The 14,593-nt window shown below is 35.0% G+C and overlaps 1 protein-coding gene across 7 annotated transcripts in view; it reads right to left on the reverse strand.

The window, feature by feature from the left end:
• tsnare1 (T-SNARE Domain Containing 1) overlaps positions 1-14,593 on the reverse strand; it is a 250,043-nt gene that overhangs the window by 99,234 nt on the left and 136,216 nt on the right. For 6 of the 7 annotated variants that reach the window (XR_007829269.1, XM_051130353.1, XM_051130351.1 and 3 more), the window contains exon 11: positions 1,316-1,425. Coding sequence is in view for 6 of the 7 variants with exons in the window: in XM_051130353.1 (XP_050986310.1) it covers positions 1,330-1,425 (96 nt within the window). In the remaining variant the exon portion in view is untranslated. Of the gene's footprint in view, positions 1-1,051; positions 1,112-1,315; positions 1,426-14,593 lie in introns of those variants that run through there. The other variant, XM_051130354.1, reaches the window with a different exon arrangement.

Consider the following 14,593-nt stretch of genomic DNA (forward strand, 5'->3'; position numbering starts at 1 on the left):
TCAATTTTTGATGGCAAATGCAATATTTTAAAATAATTTTTATAATAAATAAAAATATTGTTTTAAATTACACCACCAGTCAAAAGTTTTAATGGCCACTGATTTTTATTTTTATTTTTTATTTTTTTAAGAATTCTCTTCTGCTCACCAAGCCTGCATTTATTTGTTCCAAAATACAGCAAAAGCAGTAATATTTTTTATTTTTTAAAATAACTTCTTTCTATTTGAATATATTTTAAAATGCAATTTATTCCTGTGATAAAAGCTACATTTTCAGCATCATTACTCCAATCGTCAGTGTCACATGATTATTATTATTATTGTTATTATTATTATTATTATTATTATTATTATTATTATTATCAATATTTAAAACAGTGGAGTAAATTTTTTCAGGATTCTTTGATGAATAGAAAAATCCAAAGATCAGCATTTATCTGAAATGAAAAGCTTTTGTAACATTACACACTATACTATTCAAAAGCTTGAAAGGTATATATATATAATATATATATATATATATATATATATATATATATATATATACCAATAAATTATAGAAATTAACACTTTTATTTAGCAAGGGTGCTTTAAATTAATCAAATATAATGATAAAGACATTTATAATGTTACAAAAGATTTCTTTTGCAGATAAATGCTTCTGTTCTTTCATCAAAAAAACTAAAAAAATTCTACTATTCATCAAAATATATATATATATATATATATATTATATATATATATATATACATTACTGGTCAGAAGTTTTATATATATATATATATATATATATATATATATATACTGTTTTCTACTGCAGTATATTTAAAAAAGGTAAATTATTCCTGTGATTCAAAGCTGAATTTTAAGCATCATTAGTCCTCACATGATCTTTCAAAATAAATAGATTAAATAAATGCAGATCTGGTGAGAATAAAAGACTTCATTAAAAACATTTAGAAGTCATAATGATTCCAAATGTTTGGTAAGTTCTGTATATATAAATAAGAAGACAAATTAAATTGGACAAAAGTGAAATAAAAAAAAAAATCATTATGTTAACAAAAGATTTCTATTTCAAATTAATGCTGTTCTCATCATCCAAGAAAACCTGACAAAAAAAATTTAATAACAATTATTATAATTATTAAAACAATATTAAGCTAATTTTAAACACTTGCTTAAAAAATAATACGTCAGAATATTTGTTTTATTTTCATTCTGTTGATTAGTGTTGTCCCTCCGGTGTCTTTTCTTACTTTCTTTTTTATGTTGTTATTTATATTACAGACTGGGCACACCAGACGCAGCTCACCTGTGGTCTTGCTCTCATTTTCTGGCTGAGACTGCAATAATAATGATAAGCAAAGTAAGAAGCAGCACTCCAGCGATTAGCAGATAACATTTCCTCCTCCTCAGCTGCCTCTGGAAGACAGAATAAAGAAGAAACAAGTCTGAGAAATCACTATTATCTATAATTAAAGATAATAACAGTTCACCCAAAATAAATTTTGTCATTTTCATGTCATTCTAAACCAGTGTGACTTTCTTCTTACTGTTAAGCACAAAAAAAAAAAAAAAAAAAAAAAAAAAAAGAGAGAGAGAGATGTTTGGCAAAATGTTCATGCTGCTCTTTTCCATTCAGTGTGAATGCTGACCAGTGGATTTCACTTATAAAAAGCTATAAACGTATTACATACAACAACATGCCCTTGATTTTCTACAGCCATGCATAGATTGCCTTAAAATCTTCTTTTTCACTCTCAAATCTTATTTCTGTATGCATATGCATATAATCAAATTTGAGGTGTTGTGACCTGCAGTGGAGACAATTATGACTTAACATTCTGGGTTTTCTTCACAAAAATCTATCATATGACTTCAGAAGATTTGTGGAGCTTGACAACCCCTGGTCGCCATTCCCTTGAAGCTTAAAGGGATAGTTCACCCAAAAATGAAAATTCTGTCTAATTACTGTTGTTCCAAACCCGTAAAACCTTTGTTCATTATCGTAACACAAATAAAGATATTTCTCATGAAATCCAAGATCTTTCTGACCCTGCAAACAGTAGACAGCAATGTGACTGACATGTTCAAGGCCCAGAAAGGTAGTAAGGACATCATTAAATAGTCGGAGACTTGACACAGCAGAGAAGAAATTGTTGAAAAAAGTTATTTTTGCTTTCTTTGCCCACAAAAAGTATTCTCATAGCTTCATAAAATTACAGTTGAACCACTGATGTCACATGGACTATTTTAATGATGTCCTTACTACCTTTATGGGCCTTGAATGTGTCAGTCGCATTGCTGTCTATGCAGGGTCAGAAAGCTCTCAGATTTCATCAAAAATATCTTCATTTGTGTTCTGAAGATGAACAAAGGTCTTACAGGTTTGGAACGACATGAGGGTGAATAATAAATAAGCTAACTCTTTAAAGCAGCATCAATGTTCTGCTATGTTACATTTCACTGAAGAAAGGCAAAAACAATGAGCTACTATCAAGATACCAAAAACACTAGTTAAAGAAGAAGTCCACTTCTAAAACAAAGATTCACATAAAATGTACTCACCCCCTTGTCTTTCTTTCTACTGTTTTTTGAGGGAAACATTTCAGCATTTTTCTCCATATAATGGACTGATATAGTGCCCCCGATTTTGAACTTCCAAAATGAAGTTTAAATGCGGCTTCAAACGATCCCAAATGCGGTTGTTAACGATCCCAGCTGAGAAAGAAGGGTCTTATCTAGCATAACAATCGGTTATTTTCCTGAAAATAATACAATTTATATACTATTTAAACGTCAAACATTTGTCTTGTCTTGCTCTGCCTGGAATGTTTTTTTTCTGGGTCATGACAGTTAGGGCATGTCAAAAAACTCCCATCTCATGTTCTCCCTCAACTTCAAAATCCTATATCGCCTATATTTTTTTTGAGGGTGTTTGATCTTCTTTTGCAAGTTCACTTTGTAAAGACTAGGTCGGTACTTCTGCAGTGATGTAGAATGATTTTGAAATGATTTTTGAAGTTGAGGGAGAAAATATGATTGGAGTTTTACGATATACCTTAACTGTCTTGAGCCATAATACATAGAGCAAGGCAGAGCAAGGCAAGATGAGCGTGTGAGATTAAAAAGCATTTAAATTGTATTTTTTAAATGAAAATAACTGATCGTTTCGCTAGATAAGACCCTTCTTTCGTTTTTAAACTGCATTTTGGAAGTTCAAAATCAGGGCACCACACCAGTCCATTATATGGGGAAAAATCCTGAAATGGTTTTCTCAAAAAACATAATTTCTTTACGACTGAAGAAAGAAAGACATAAACATCTTGGGTGACAAGGGGGTGAGTACATTATATGTGAATCTTTGTTTTGAAAGTGGACTTCTCCTTTAAGTTAGTAGTGCCTGGTGAGTAAGCCATAGTAACTGAAAATGCATTCAGACAGCATCCAGCAGCATACTCTTAATAGACTAATAACAAAAGCAAGACTCAAGACAAATAGATTTGTACACAAAAAAAAATCTATAGAATAAATTCTTTCTTGGTTGCCCGCCACTGTTAAAATCAATAAATCAACAGTCATTATCCAGTACGAACAGCCCTTCTAGGTACAAAAGGACCCGCACGAAATAAAAGAACAAAATTACACCATAATTTTCCAAACAGGTTCCCGCCACCGACGCAATACCACGATACGAAATGAAGGTGCTGCCATCAATTGACCTCTATAGGCTCTCTCTTCAATACAGAGACATGCTTTGAAAATGATTTCTCAAAGACAGAATTGAATTGTGGCCTAGAGTCAAGAGCTGTTGGCCAAGCATGAGAGAGCCGCATTCTCCGCCGCGCTCGAGTTCTGGCTGAACGGTGTTCGCAAAACCCATCTGGCTCTCTGATGCTCTTCGCCTCTGATAAGGCACCGCGGTGGGAGGAAGCCCTGCTCTGTTTTCAAAAGAATTTTGGAAAACTGCCGAAAGTGTCATTTGGACTTTCAACGTCTAAGACCGAAACCCCCCTGCGGATCTTTTGCTTTGTCACGTTGAGAAATTAAGATCCAGTGTAGAACCAACAAATGTGGGAATAATGAACAACAGTGAATGGAACTTGATTGCTGAGTGCGTTTCAATATATATTTTTCCGACTCGGCAGGCGGCTCTAACATTTGGAAGCGTAGATTCCATGTTGTTTTGAAATGCCCTTCGCCGCTCACCATCATTTTTTTTTTTTTTTTTTTGACAAAGCCAGAAAGAGCAGCAGTCGTAGACCACAGCTAGGCTGGAGTCTTTAAATCCTGACGTGCTTCAAAGTGCGAAGAGCAATTCATCTTCTTATCTGAGACTGGAAACAGGCTTTCTATGTGGAAGTGTGCATGTGGGGGGAGGGAGGGAGAGAAGGAGGCAAAAAAAAAAAAAAAAAAAAAAATGCTGTCGAGTAATTTTCCGTTTAAACGTTCCACTCCACAACAATTTGCATAAGCAGCCCTGCGTCTGTGATAAGAAGATTGGTAATTTTCAAAGGCTCTGTAGGGATTGGGAATTAAAAGCCTCTCTCTGCTATCTCCTCTCTTGCAGCTGGTCACCACAGATTCCCTCGCTTCTTTCTTACATTTCTCCAAAACCGCGCCTTATAAACTTTCTCTCTCTCTCTCTCCCTCCTTCGTTCTATCACTCAGCATACAGTCTCTCGGCGCTGATTTTCACTCTGTGTTATCCCAGGCCTGCTCTGTCATTCAGAGAAAACAGGAAAATAAATCAGGTAAAAAGGGAACAAAAAAAGCTTTAGGTGACAATACAACTGTTGCTCCATTTCGGAACTTGAATTTTTTCCGGATGCTGCGGTGGGGAAGCGAGGTGGAGGTGGAGATGGAGAGTGCAGACGTTCACAGAGTGAGAAAGAGAAAGGGAAAATGACTTAAGGATAAAAGGAAAGCTGATGGAGTGAAGTGCTGGCGAGAGGAGAGAAAACCGAAAGGGAAATGAATTTTCTCTCTCTCCATGTATCCAATTTAGTCAAGCTGCTGTAGAAGCACTAAAACTAAAGCACCTTGATATTGAAGTTTTTGAGGTAGTCCTATAAATGATTAAATGGTCAGTTATTGTCATGTTTTGGGCTGTAGTAATTGGACCGGGAAAAACATTTGGAGTATTATAGACTGCCAAAAGTTATAACAAATCATGGAGAAGAGTGCAGAAAACTGTCTGACGAACAAAAGATGTTTGTGGTTGGCCAATACGTTCTCACTCCCAACTCGTCACATATTGACGCTTGGTCAGGACCCTTTGGCGTCACTTCTTGACACTCAGGGTACCCCTTTAGCATAACTTTTCGACGTACACTGGGTCCTCCAGTGCTTTAAATAAGAAACCCTTGGCGTCAATGTGCTGACGCAAAAGGCACTGGGAATTTTATCGTCATGATTAAATTATATATTGGGTAATAATATTGCTATTATTGCATATATGTTGGGGTATGATTTTTTTCAATGCAAATAGTCACAACAGTTTTATTTATATTACACTATTTACACTCACATACAACTATATTCATTATTTATTTAAAAAGTATTAATATTCCAAGTCTTCCGAGCAAAACGATTGATTTGTGAGAAGAATAGATCGCCGTCTTCGTCCGTCATCCTGTGTGCTGCTGTGGTCTGTCTGTGCGCAAATTTAAAAAATGCCGCCAGCCTTTTGACAGCCTTGTTGTGAAATTCTATTGGCTCTTGAGTGTTTCGTGACCAGTTGCATCATGATGTTGTGAAATTCCATTGGCTCTTGTGTGTATCGTGTCCGAATGCGTCACGCTAATGTTTGGGAGTATCTGCAAATACATGCAAACCATTAAATTAAGACAAACAACTGAAAACAATGGAGGACCCTGCGCGTCGAAAAATTATGCAAAAGGGAACCTTCAGCGTCAAAAAGTGATATTAAAGGGGTCCGGACCAAGCGTCAATATGTGACGAGTTGGGAGTGAGAACATGTTTCCAGTGCAAGAATCTTGACAACATTTGTGTTTGTTCTTATCATTTCCGGTCAGGTAGGTGAAATACTAGGCTAATATCTTAATTAATATTGCATCTTTACCACTTTTTTTTCACTTTTTTACATATATATATATGTATAATAATAAAAAAATAAATAAAATAAGTTTGGTAATTTATTTTTAATTTTTGAAAAGTCTCATGTTCAACAAGGCCAAAAACTACATTAAAAACAGTATTGTGATAATAAAAAATTAAGCATAAAAGTAATATTTTGAAATATTATTACAATTTAAAATAATGGCTGTCTAATTTTTATATCTATATTTTATTACCTTAAATTTAATTTATATCTCTTTTTATCTCTTATTATCAATGTTTAATGCAGTTGTGCTAAAATAATTTTTGAGAAAAGTAATTTTTTTTCAGGGTAATTTGATGAATAGAAAACTCAAAAGAACAGTGTTTATTTGAAATAGAAATATTATGTAACAATCTAAAAATCTTTACTGTTACTTATGACCAATTTATTGCATCATTAGTAAATAAATGTATTAATTTCTTAAAAATAAAATAGTTTGGGGTTGGAAATAAAATAAAATAAAATAAAATAAAATAAAATAAAATAAAATAAAATAAAATAAAATAAAATAAAATAAAATAAAATAAAATAAAATAAAATAAAATAAAGTAAAATAAAATAAAATAAAATTGAGGGAGATTAAAAAAGTATATGCCTTAATTTGAAAAAAGGGAAAGAAAGAAAGAAAGAAAGAAAGAAAGAAAGAAAGAAAGAAAGAAAGAAAAAAAGAATACATTTTGGCCTTGATATAACATTGCTTTTTGTTTATTAAACTGGCCAAATTATTTAAACAATTTTATAAAGTAAAGAAAACCATACATATGTGTCTAAATTGTAACAGTTTTTTGGGTGAACTATCCCTTTTGAGCTTTGTTATGAGCTTCTTCACTATTGAACTACTTTACTATTCAGGTCACCTAGTGGCTGGATGGGAGAACTACCTCAAAAGGTCATTTATTCTTGGCAATTTTTCCTGAATTAGTATGATTCTACATTAGATTTAAGCTTGGAAAACCATCAATTTTCCACTTGTAAAAGACTATTATAAAGGCAAGCGCGACATACTATTTCTGCTGGACGAACTCGTCATGTGACCACAAATGGATTTCCAGCCATGAAGAGGGCGGAACACATCTGCTAACCTCTGCACCAGAAACTCGACTAAATTAACCCCTGTAAAAACGCAGCAAATTTCACTTTAACGCATTTGAGTCACATAGGTGGACATCAAATTTTCATGAGAAGCAGAATGACATTGGTTTTAAGAGAGAAAGAGAGGGGGAAGAGAGTCATTTACCTTGTGTGACATGAGAAACGTCTTTATAATGTCATAATAACACAGCATGATGATTACCCACATAATATTATTCTGCCTTTATCTCATCTGCTCAGAAAATTGAAGGTCCATAAAATAAATAATGTTTGCGCTGCCACTGCCTGCCTTGTAATCGGCTTACGCGCAATTTACATAAAAATTCAGAATCCAAGTGTTCCTGATTATGATGTTTAAAAGACACAGCAAATAAACAGGAACTCGAGGTCCCCATTTTGTAGTTTAGCCTTTGGCAAACACACTCTGCCTCTGGCTGATGTACACAAGTGCTTGAAAGCTCTGTGGAAGAAAGCATTACAGATGAACAAGGAAGGTTTTAAAGTTGCACCTTGATCCTGTCACCCTACATAAATCTGAGAGAGGATAAGCAAATTATTTTACTGCCAAATGTTTGAATTACAATTTTCATAATATAGAGACTGCAGCAATTGCTTCATAGTAATTGTTCAGGGACAGTGAAAAGTTTGTTGTTGATTATTTAAAAAGACAGCGCTTTATAATACCTTTCATTAATAAGCCATTAAGAATCATTAGTAAAAACTTTAAGCTTTAAAGTCAACACAAACTTTCACTCTTAAACCCGAATTATTTAAAGCAACAGTTCACCTATGTGATTATGTATTATATCATATTATACAACAGCTCTTTCTGGTCCTCGAATCTGATTGGCTGATAAGAGTGCAATATTCTAGTGATGTCGGAACTCCAACTGTTTTACTGTTTGTATTACTCCGCTTGCGGTGTAGCGAGTGTCATGCCGGATGCCAAAATTCACAATTGTGCCACAGAATATAGTTTTAAGAGTTTTTTTAGATGAGAACGCACTTTTTTGACTTGTTTAAATATTCGGTTTGTGAATAAAGATAATGTCTATTTGAAAATGTTTTTCAAAGATGTGAGCTCCAGGGCGTCAGCAGCCGTACAGCACTCATGAATCCGCCAGACGCAGCCTTACCTCGGCCAGATCTTCTGGAATCTGGCACTGGATCTGATGTCTCTATAGTGGTTAAACATGAGATATAATTCGTTTTGGGTCAATCTAACTGGTAGGCTTTGGTCTCATAAATCTATTATTTGTTCCAGAGCAAACAGTTTTGGCTGAGGGCAAAATCTCATCACGTTAGCCTATGTTTTATGTAAATGTAATGCTGTATATCAGAGCACTGCCTTTGTACTTTTGAATATTTTATATAAATAATAGTAGTATTTAATAATAGTATTTAGAATTGGGAAACTGTGTGTGTTCATAAAGGTGATTTTAGTTACATTATTTTGCGATTAGATGGAAACAGGTTTTTATGAGTGAGTCAACAGTAAAGACTTTTATGTTAAGAGACTGGAACGGGATTGTAAACAAGCTTACAACAAGTTATAGTTGCTTTCAACAACACGTTGTAAGACAGCCAATGAATGCGCTGAGTGGCGCTGTTATCGGAGATCACCCTTAATAGATGCAAAGATAGTACGACAAAGATATCGCTTTCCTCAGTAGACATTTATACTAATGTTTTATTGTGAATGTGAGATTGAGCTGAAGAATCCTGTATCCAGTGTTGCCAAGTCCGTGGTTTTCCAGTGGAATTGAGCTACTTTAACACTGTTGCCACGGGTTGTTTTTCACATCCGCGGGTTGAAGCGACCCCAAAATGTGATATTTATCCCCATAATGCTTATTTTATCAGGGGAACCCTGCCAAAAAACATGTATGACATGCACGATTTTTAACAGGGGACCCCCCTCGAGACGCCATTGGGCTAGTTTTGGTCTAGTTTTGAGTAGCAATTGGGTGAATATTGTTGTAAAAACCTGGCAACCCTGGCTGTATCAGATGCAGGTAATCACAATCACTCAGTCCATCTCTCTCTTGTGTTACTCTACTCTACATAATACATTGAGCTTTTAATACAGAAATACAATAAGCTTTTAATGAAGCAGTGTTCTTTCATTCACTTTTAAAAACAAAGGTGCTTTAAAAGGTTTTTCACAGTGATGCCATAGAAGAACCATTCAGTCAAAGGTTCTTTAAAGAACCATCCCTTTCTTACCTTTTTATAATCTAAAGAACCTTCTTTCGCCACAAGGAACCTTTAGTGAAATAGAAAGGTTCTTTATTTAGAACCTAGGAGTAATTTAAACAAAAAAGGCTCTTCTATGGCATCGTGAAGCACCAACACTAAGAGTGTTGTGTTGAAGGAACATTAGCATTCCTTTGTTACTAGTTCCCAAGTGACGTTTTTGAATTAGTAACAGAGGCTTGGGCTCAGCTGTTAAACTGTCAAACTGAGATTTGAATCCAAGGTGGAAGGAAGTAGTTTGCATAAAAGAGGGTTTTTAAATACAACATCCCACAGTACCACAGTCTCTCCATGACTTAATCACTGTAACGTAGTACCATACAGTAGGGCAGCATTAGCAGCAGCAACCTTTGGCCAGTTGCCACATTCTAACTCATGGAGAATAATGCTCCTATGCTAAACTCTCCACAAACTCTCTCTTCACATACATATTCATTCCACTTCAGCTCCAATATTACAGACAGGCCTATGTGGCAGTCATCACCACCAGCTAAACTCCATTCATCACCATTACCTAAATTACACTGCATGATTGATTTGCATTGCTGTGCCTGATCACAGCATGACATAGCACTGATCAGCTTCTTTCTGCATTCATTACAGAAACCTGACAAACTTTCAACAAGTTCTTATTACTATAGGCATATTTTGATTCCTGCACCAATTTTAAACAACAAGAGAGTGGAAAATGCACCACTGCTGCAAATACTGGAGGTAAATACATTTGACATCTTCAGGAGAAAATGTGAGTGATGCTTTATCATGCAAAAATGTTGTCAGGGCATTGCTATGCGGTTGTTGCAGTATTTCAAAACATTTTTAAAGGAATTGTTCACCAAAAAATTAAATATGTTAACAATTTACTCAGGCCATCCAAGATGTAGATAAGTTTGTTTCTTCATCAAAACAGATTTGGAGAAATTTAGCATTATATCACTTGCTCACCAATGGATCCTCTTCAGTGAATGGGTGCCGTCAGAATGAGATTCCAAACAGCTGATGAAAACATCAGAATAATCCATCTGTGTGTTTGTACTAAACAAAATCCACCATTATAACATTTTTAACTTCCTCTGTGTATAATATTGCTTTCTCAAGTGAAAAAGCCATCTTGTCTGAATCAGAAGAAATAGAAATAGAAATGCACAAATCAAGCACTGTTTACAAGCAAAAATGGTTCAAAACAGTTCTAAATAAATATGTTGGTGGATGTTGATGAGAAAACAACAACAGGGGATGTATTTTTTTCAATGGAAGAAGAGATACTATGATATTATAGACTCATATTTTGTCCAGAAGTGAAAGTTTGGAGTTAAAATGCCTTAGTGATGTATTTGATTCTTTCAAACACACAGCTTTTCATTGTGAAATATGTTAAAAGATGGACTGCAGTCATGTGGCTTACTTGTGGATTATTGTGATGTTTTTATCAGCTGTTTGAACTCATTCTGACAGCACCCATTCACTGTGGAGGATCTTGGTTGTTGCCAAGTCAAAACAGGGTACAGCAGTCTCCAGATATGGCTCAGATCCCTCCTTCACTATAAGTCAGTTAAAATTGCCCATTTTACCATTATACCAGGCAAAAATGAAAAGCATGGGAACCCAGATAAGTAATAGTACACCTCTCCTCAACAACCTGCATGATTTGAGGTATCATCAAGTCCCCAACCCTAAGTATACACAACAGTAGCAGTGATACTAATAAATTGAATTTCATTCGGTCCCCTTAGATCACAATTTGGCTCTATTATGTTTGTATGTGTGTGTGTGTGGGATGGAGGGTTATGGAGGGTATGTTGAAGCAGTGAATCTGCTCTGGGCACACAAATAAGCCGTCTGGTCTGCATGGATTCAGTGCAATCGGGACAGCATGCGGCTTATGTAGAAGCAGATAGCAAATAATAATCCAACACCCCGCTCACTGTCACACTCTACAGGCCACAAGATCATCCAACTGACATAAATACAGCCTAACACAGCCCACACGCGTACACACTCGCACAAAGACATTTTGTGCACACCAGATATGAGTTGTATGTAAGCAATAATCTGTGAAAAATGCAAAAACATTTGTTGCACAACAGTGGTTATGCTATTGGTTTTAATAGATTACTTTGTCAGTTCTAATACACATATGTTTGCCTGTATTATGGTCTGAGTTTTTTTTTTTTGTTGTTGTTTCATGTCTTATCTAAGGAAAGGGCAGTGAATCGCAACATTTTCCATAAGGCATGCTATTTTCTAGTCATGCTTCCACACACCCATAAAGCACTTTATTTTCTATACATACATCCTCTTATAGACTCAAGCAACAGTTAAACAGTCCTGATTAATCACAAAAATTAATATATCTTATAGTGTTCAAAAGTTTGGGGACATTTTTAAAAAATACTTTTATTCAGCAAGGATGCGTTAAATTTATCAAACATGGAAAAAAAATGTTTTAACTGTAATGTTTATTTATATATGTTCTTTATGAGTCAATCACTGAGGCACTCAGACTGATTAATTCAGAACGTCTCATTAATTTGGGAACAATTGACTGCATTTATGAGTGAGTCACTGAATCTTTTGCTCAAATGACTCATATCATGGGCGTTTCCTCCGAGAAGGCAAAGGAGGCGGTGTCTCCTCAAAATATTGGATGAGGGAAAAATATAGCAAAATATAACATTAAAAAGCGTATAAATCACTTGTTTTTCTTAAGAAACATTTTCCAACAGTGACACCAGCAGGTGTCAGTGGGAATCCATCTCTCTCTGGGGGGGCAGAGTTGCCAGGTTTTCACAACAAAATCCACCAATTGCTACTCAAAACAGATACATCCTAAAAGTAGCCCAATCACATTTCGAGGGGGGTCCCCTGTTAAAAATCACGTTTTTTTGTTGGGGTTCCCCTGGTAAATTCATATTTCAGGGGCTAAATATGATGTTATTGGGGTCGCTTCAACCCGCAGACATCAAAAACAACCTGCAGCAACAGTTTTAAAGTAGCCCAATTCAGCGGGAAAACTGTGGACATGGCAACACGGCTGGGTTGGGTAATTGAGAATGAATTGGGAAAAGTCACATGAGAAGAGGCAACACCTCCATCGCGATATGATTGGATATGACTGGTTATGATCAGCTGTGATTGGTTTTTGCGATAAATCTGCCTCTTGTATTTTGTGTGTTCCACATTAGCAAATCAGTGTTAATGAACAATATAATGGCATTAATGGGAAGAATTATTTTAAAAAAGTATGTAAACAACTCACACACTTAGTAAGACTTAGAATGGCCTGAAAACATGATCTGTGGGAGTTTTTAATGAGTAATCAGCTTGGTAAAATTTAAGGTAAATCTCTGTGACCAATATTTACAAAGCTCTGATGACTGATGATAAGAAAAAAAAAAAAAAAGTTAAAAGTGAACTATTAAAAAGAATAGCTGTAAATGTTTAAATTGTTACTGCCTTGAGTTATTATTTTGGAATAAATGAAAAATAAATGAAAAATGAAAAATGCTTTAAAAAACTTGATGAAATTAATAATTGGATGAGATTCATAAAATATTGATTACATTGTTAAAAAAAAAAAAAAAAATTATCACTCTATTTATGATGTGTAAGTAATGTTAATTTAACCAAGAAAATGCAGCTAAAAATGGGACATGAATATATATATATATATATATATATATATATATATATAGTAAAGGCGTTCCTGAGTCTCAGAAATATTAGCAAAAATAGCAAAAACAGACAAAATAACTACAAATATTGTGTCTACATATATGTTACTTTTCTACAGGAGAAGGGACATACTATTTGTAAAAGACTTAGCATTGAATTGAATTAACTTAACTAAGGTTCACTTAGTTAAGAGCATCCAATAAAGCACTTCTCCAAATCTCAAAATGAGAGAGTGAGAAAATAAGTAATGTTAAATGAAGACTGGAGTCTGTGTATTATGGTGTGAACTTTGTTCAGTGTCTGTTCGTTTGAGTTTCGAGTTTGGAGCAGCAGCATGGTAATGAACAATCATGTTCCATCGTGCTCCACTGAACTCTGATGGGGCTGATACAACATCATTCTTGTCACTTACAGACCTTCCATGAGCGGAGAGGAACTGCTTTTGGCTTGATGGATTATAGATTCAATTTATTTCCTGCGTTCGGTTAACTGACATTTTGGTCCATGGAAAGAAAATGACTTGCTATTTTTAATTGACTTGTGTGTGTAATGTTCAACAGTGTGGGTTTATGGGAGATGTTCAGAAGGAAACAGGGTAGCGCCCTAAGCCTGGCGCTTCCCTCCTCCCCTCAGGGTGGGCGGCAGCGGGACCGGCGAAGTGCTAAATTGCTCTGCGTGAGTTTGGTCACGGCTGAGCTCTCCTTGAGATAATGAAATGACAATTAATCCAAAAGCTGTTGCTACTCACTCATTTACTCCCTTGCGCTCTTGTAAGTGGAGGAAGGAAGAGGCGAGAAAACTACGGCCAAGAGAGGAATGCTAAAGCACCCGTTTGGGACATTCATTTGCCTTGCCACACACAAACTCACATGGAATCGGAGGACTGGTAGAAACACAAACGCAATGTGGGTAAGCACACATTCATGATCATCACTTATTATTAGCCCGTGTTTTAATTGTGAATGCCAGAGAAGAACTATGTAAAAGGCCACATCTAAACACCAACTGCACTAATCAGACAAAGGTCAAAGCATAAATGTAAGGTTGTCAAATTAGAAAAAAAGAGGTGCACATGCCCTGAGCAGACAACAACAGTTGATTACTTAAGTGTCTTACACCTGTATGGCTAAAAAACAGAACTAAAAGGTAAATGGTATTGAGAGGAAATTATTTCTAAAAGACTAGGAGAAGTGGAGAACTCAATGAGGTGAAGAAAACTAAAAAAGAATATATATATATATACACATATATATACACACACACACACACACACACACATACATATATATATACATATATATATATAATCAGTACATTGCAAAAGATTTCTATTTCAGGTAAATGTTGTTCTTTTGAACTTTCTATCATCAAAGAATCCTGATAAAATTATGGTTTTCGCAAAAATATTAAAGCAGCACACTGTTTTGAACATAATGATAAATG

The sequence above is a fragment of the Labeo rohita genome, chromosome 16 (genome assembly GCF_022985175.1).
Source record: "Labeo rohita strain BAU-BD-2019 chromosome 16, IGBB_LRoh.1.0, whole genome shotgun sequence".
Lineage (NCBI taxonomy): Eukaryota > Metazoa > Chordata > Actinopteri > Cypriniformes > Cyprinidae > Labeo > Labeo rohita.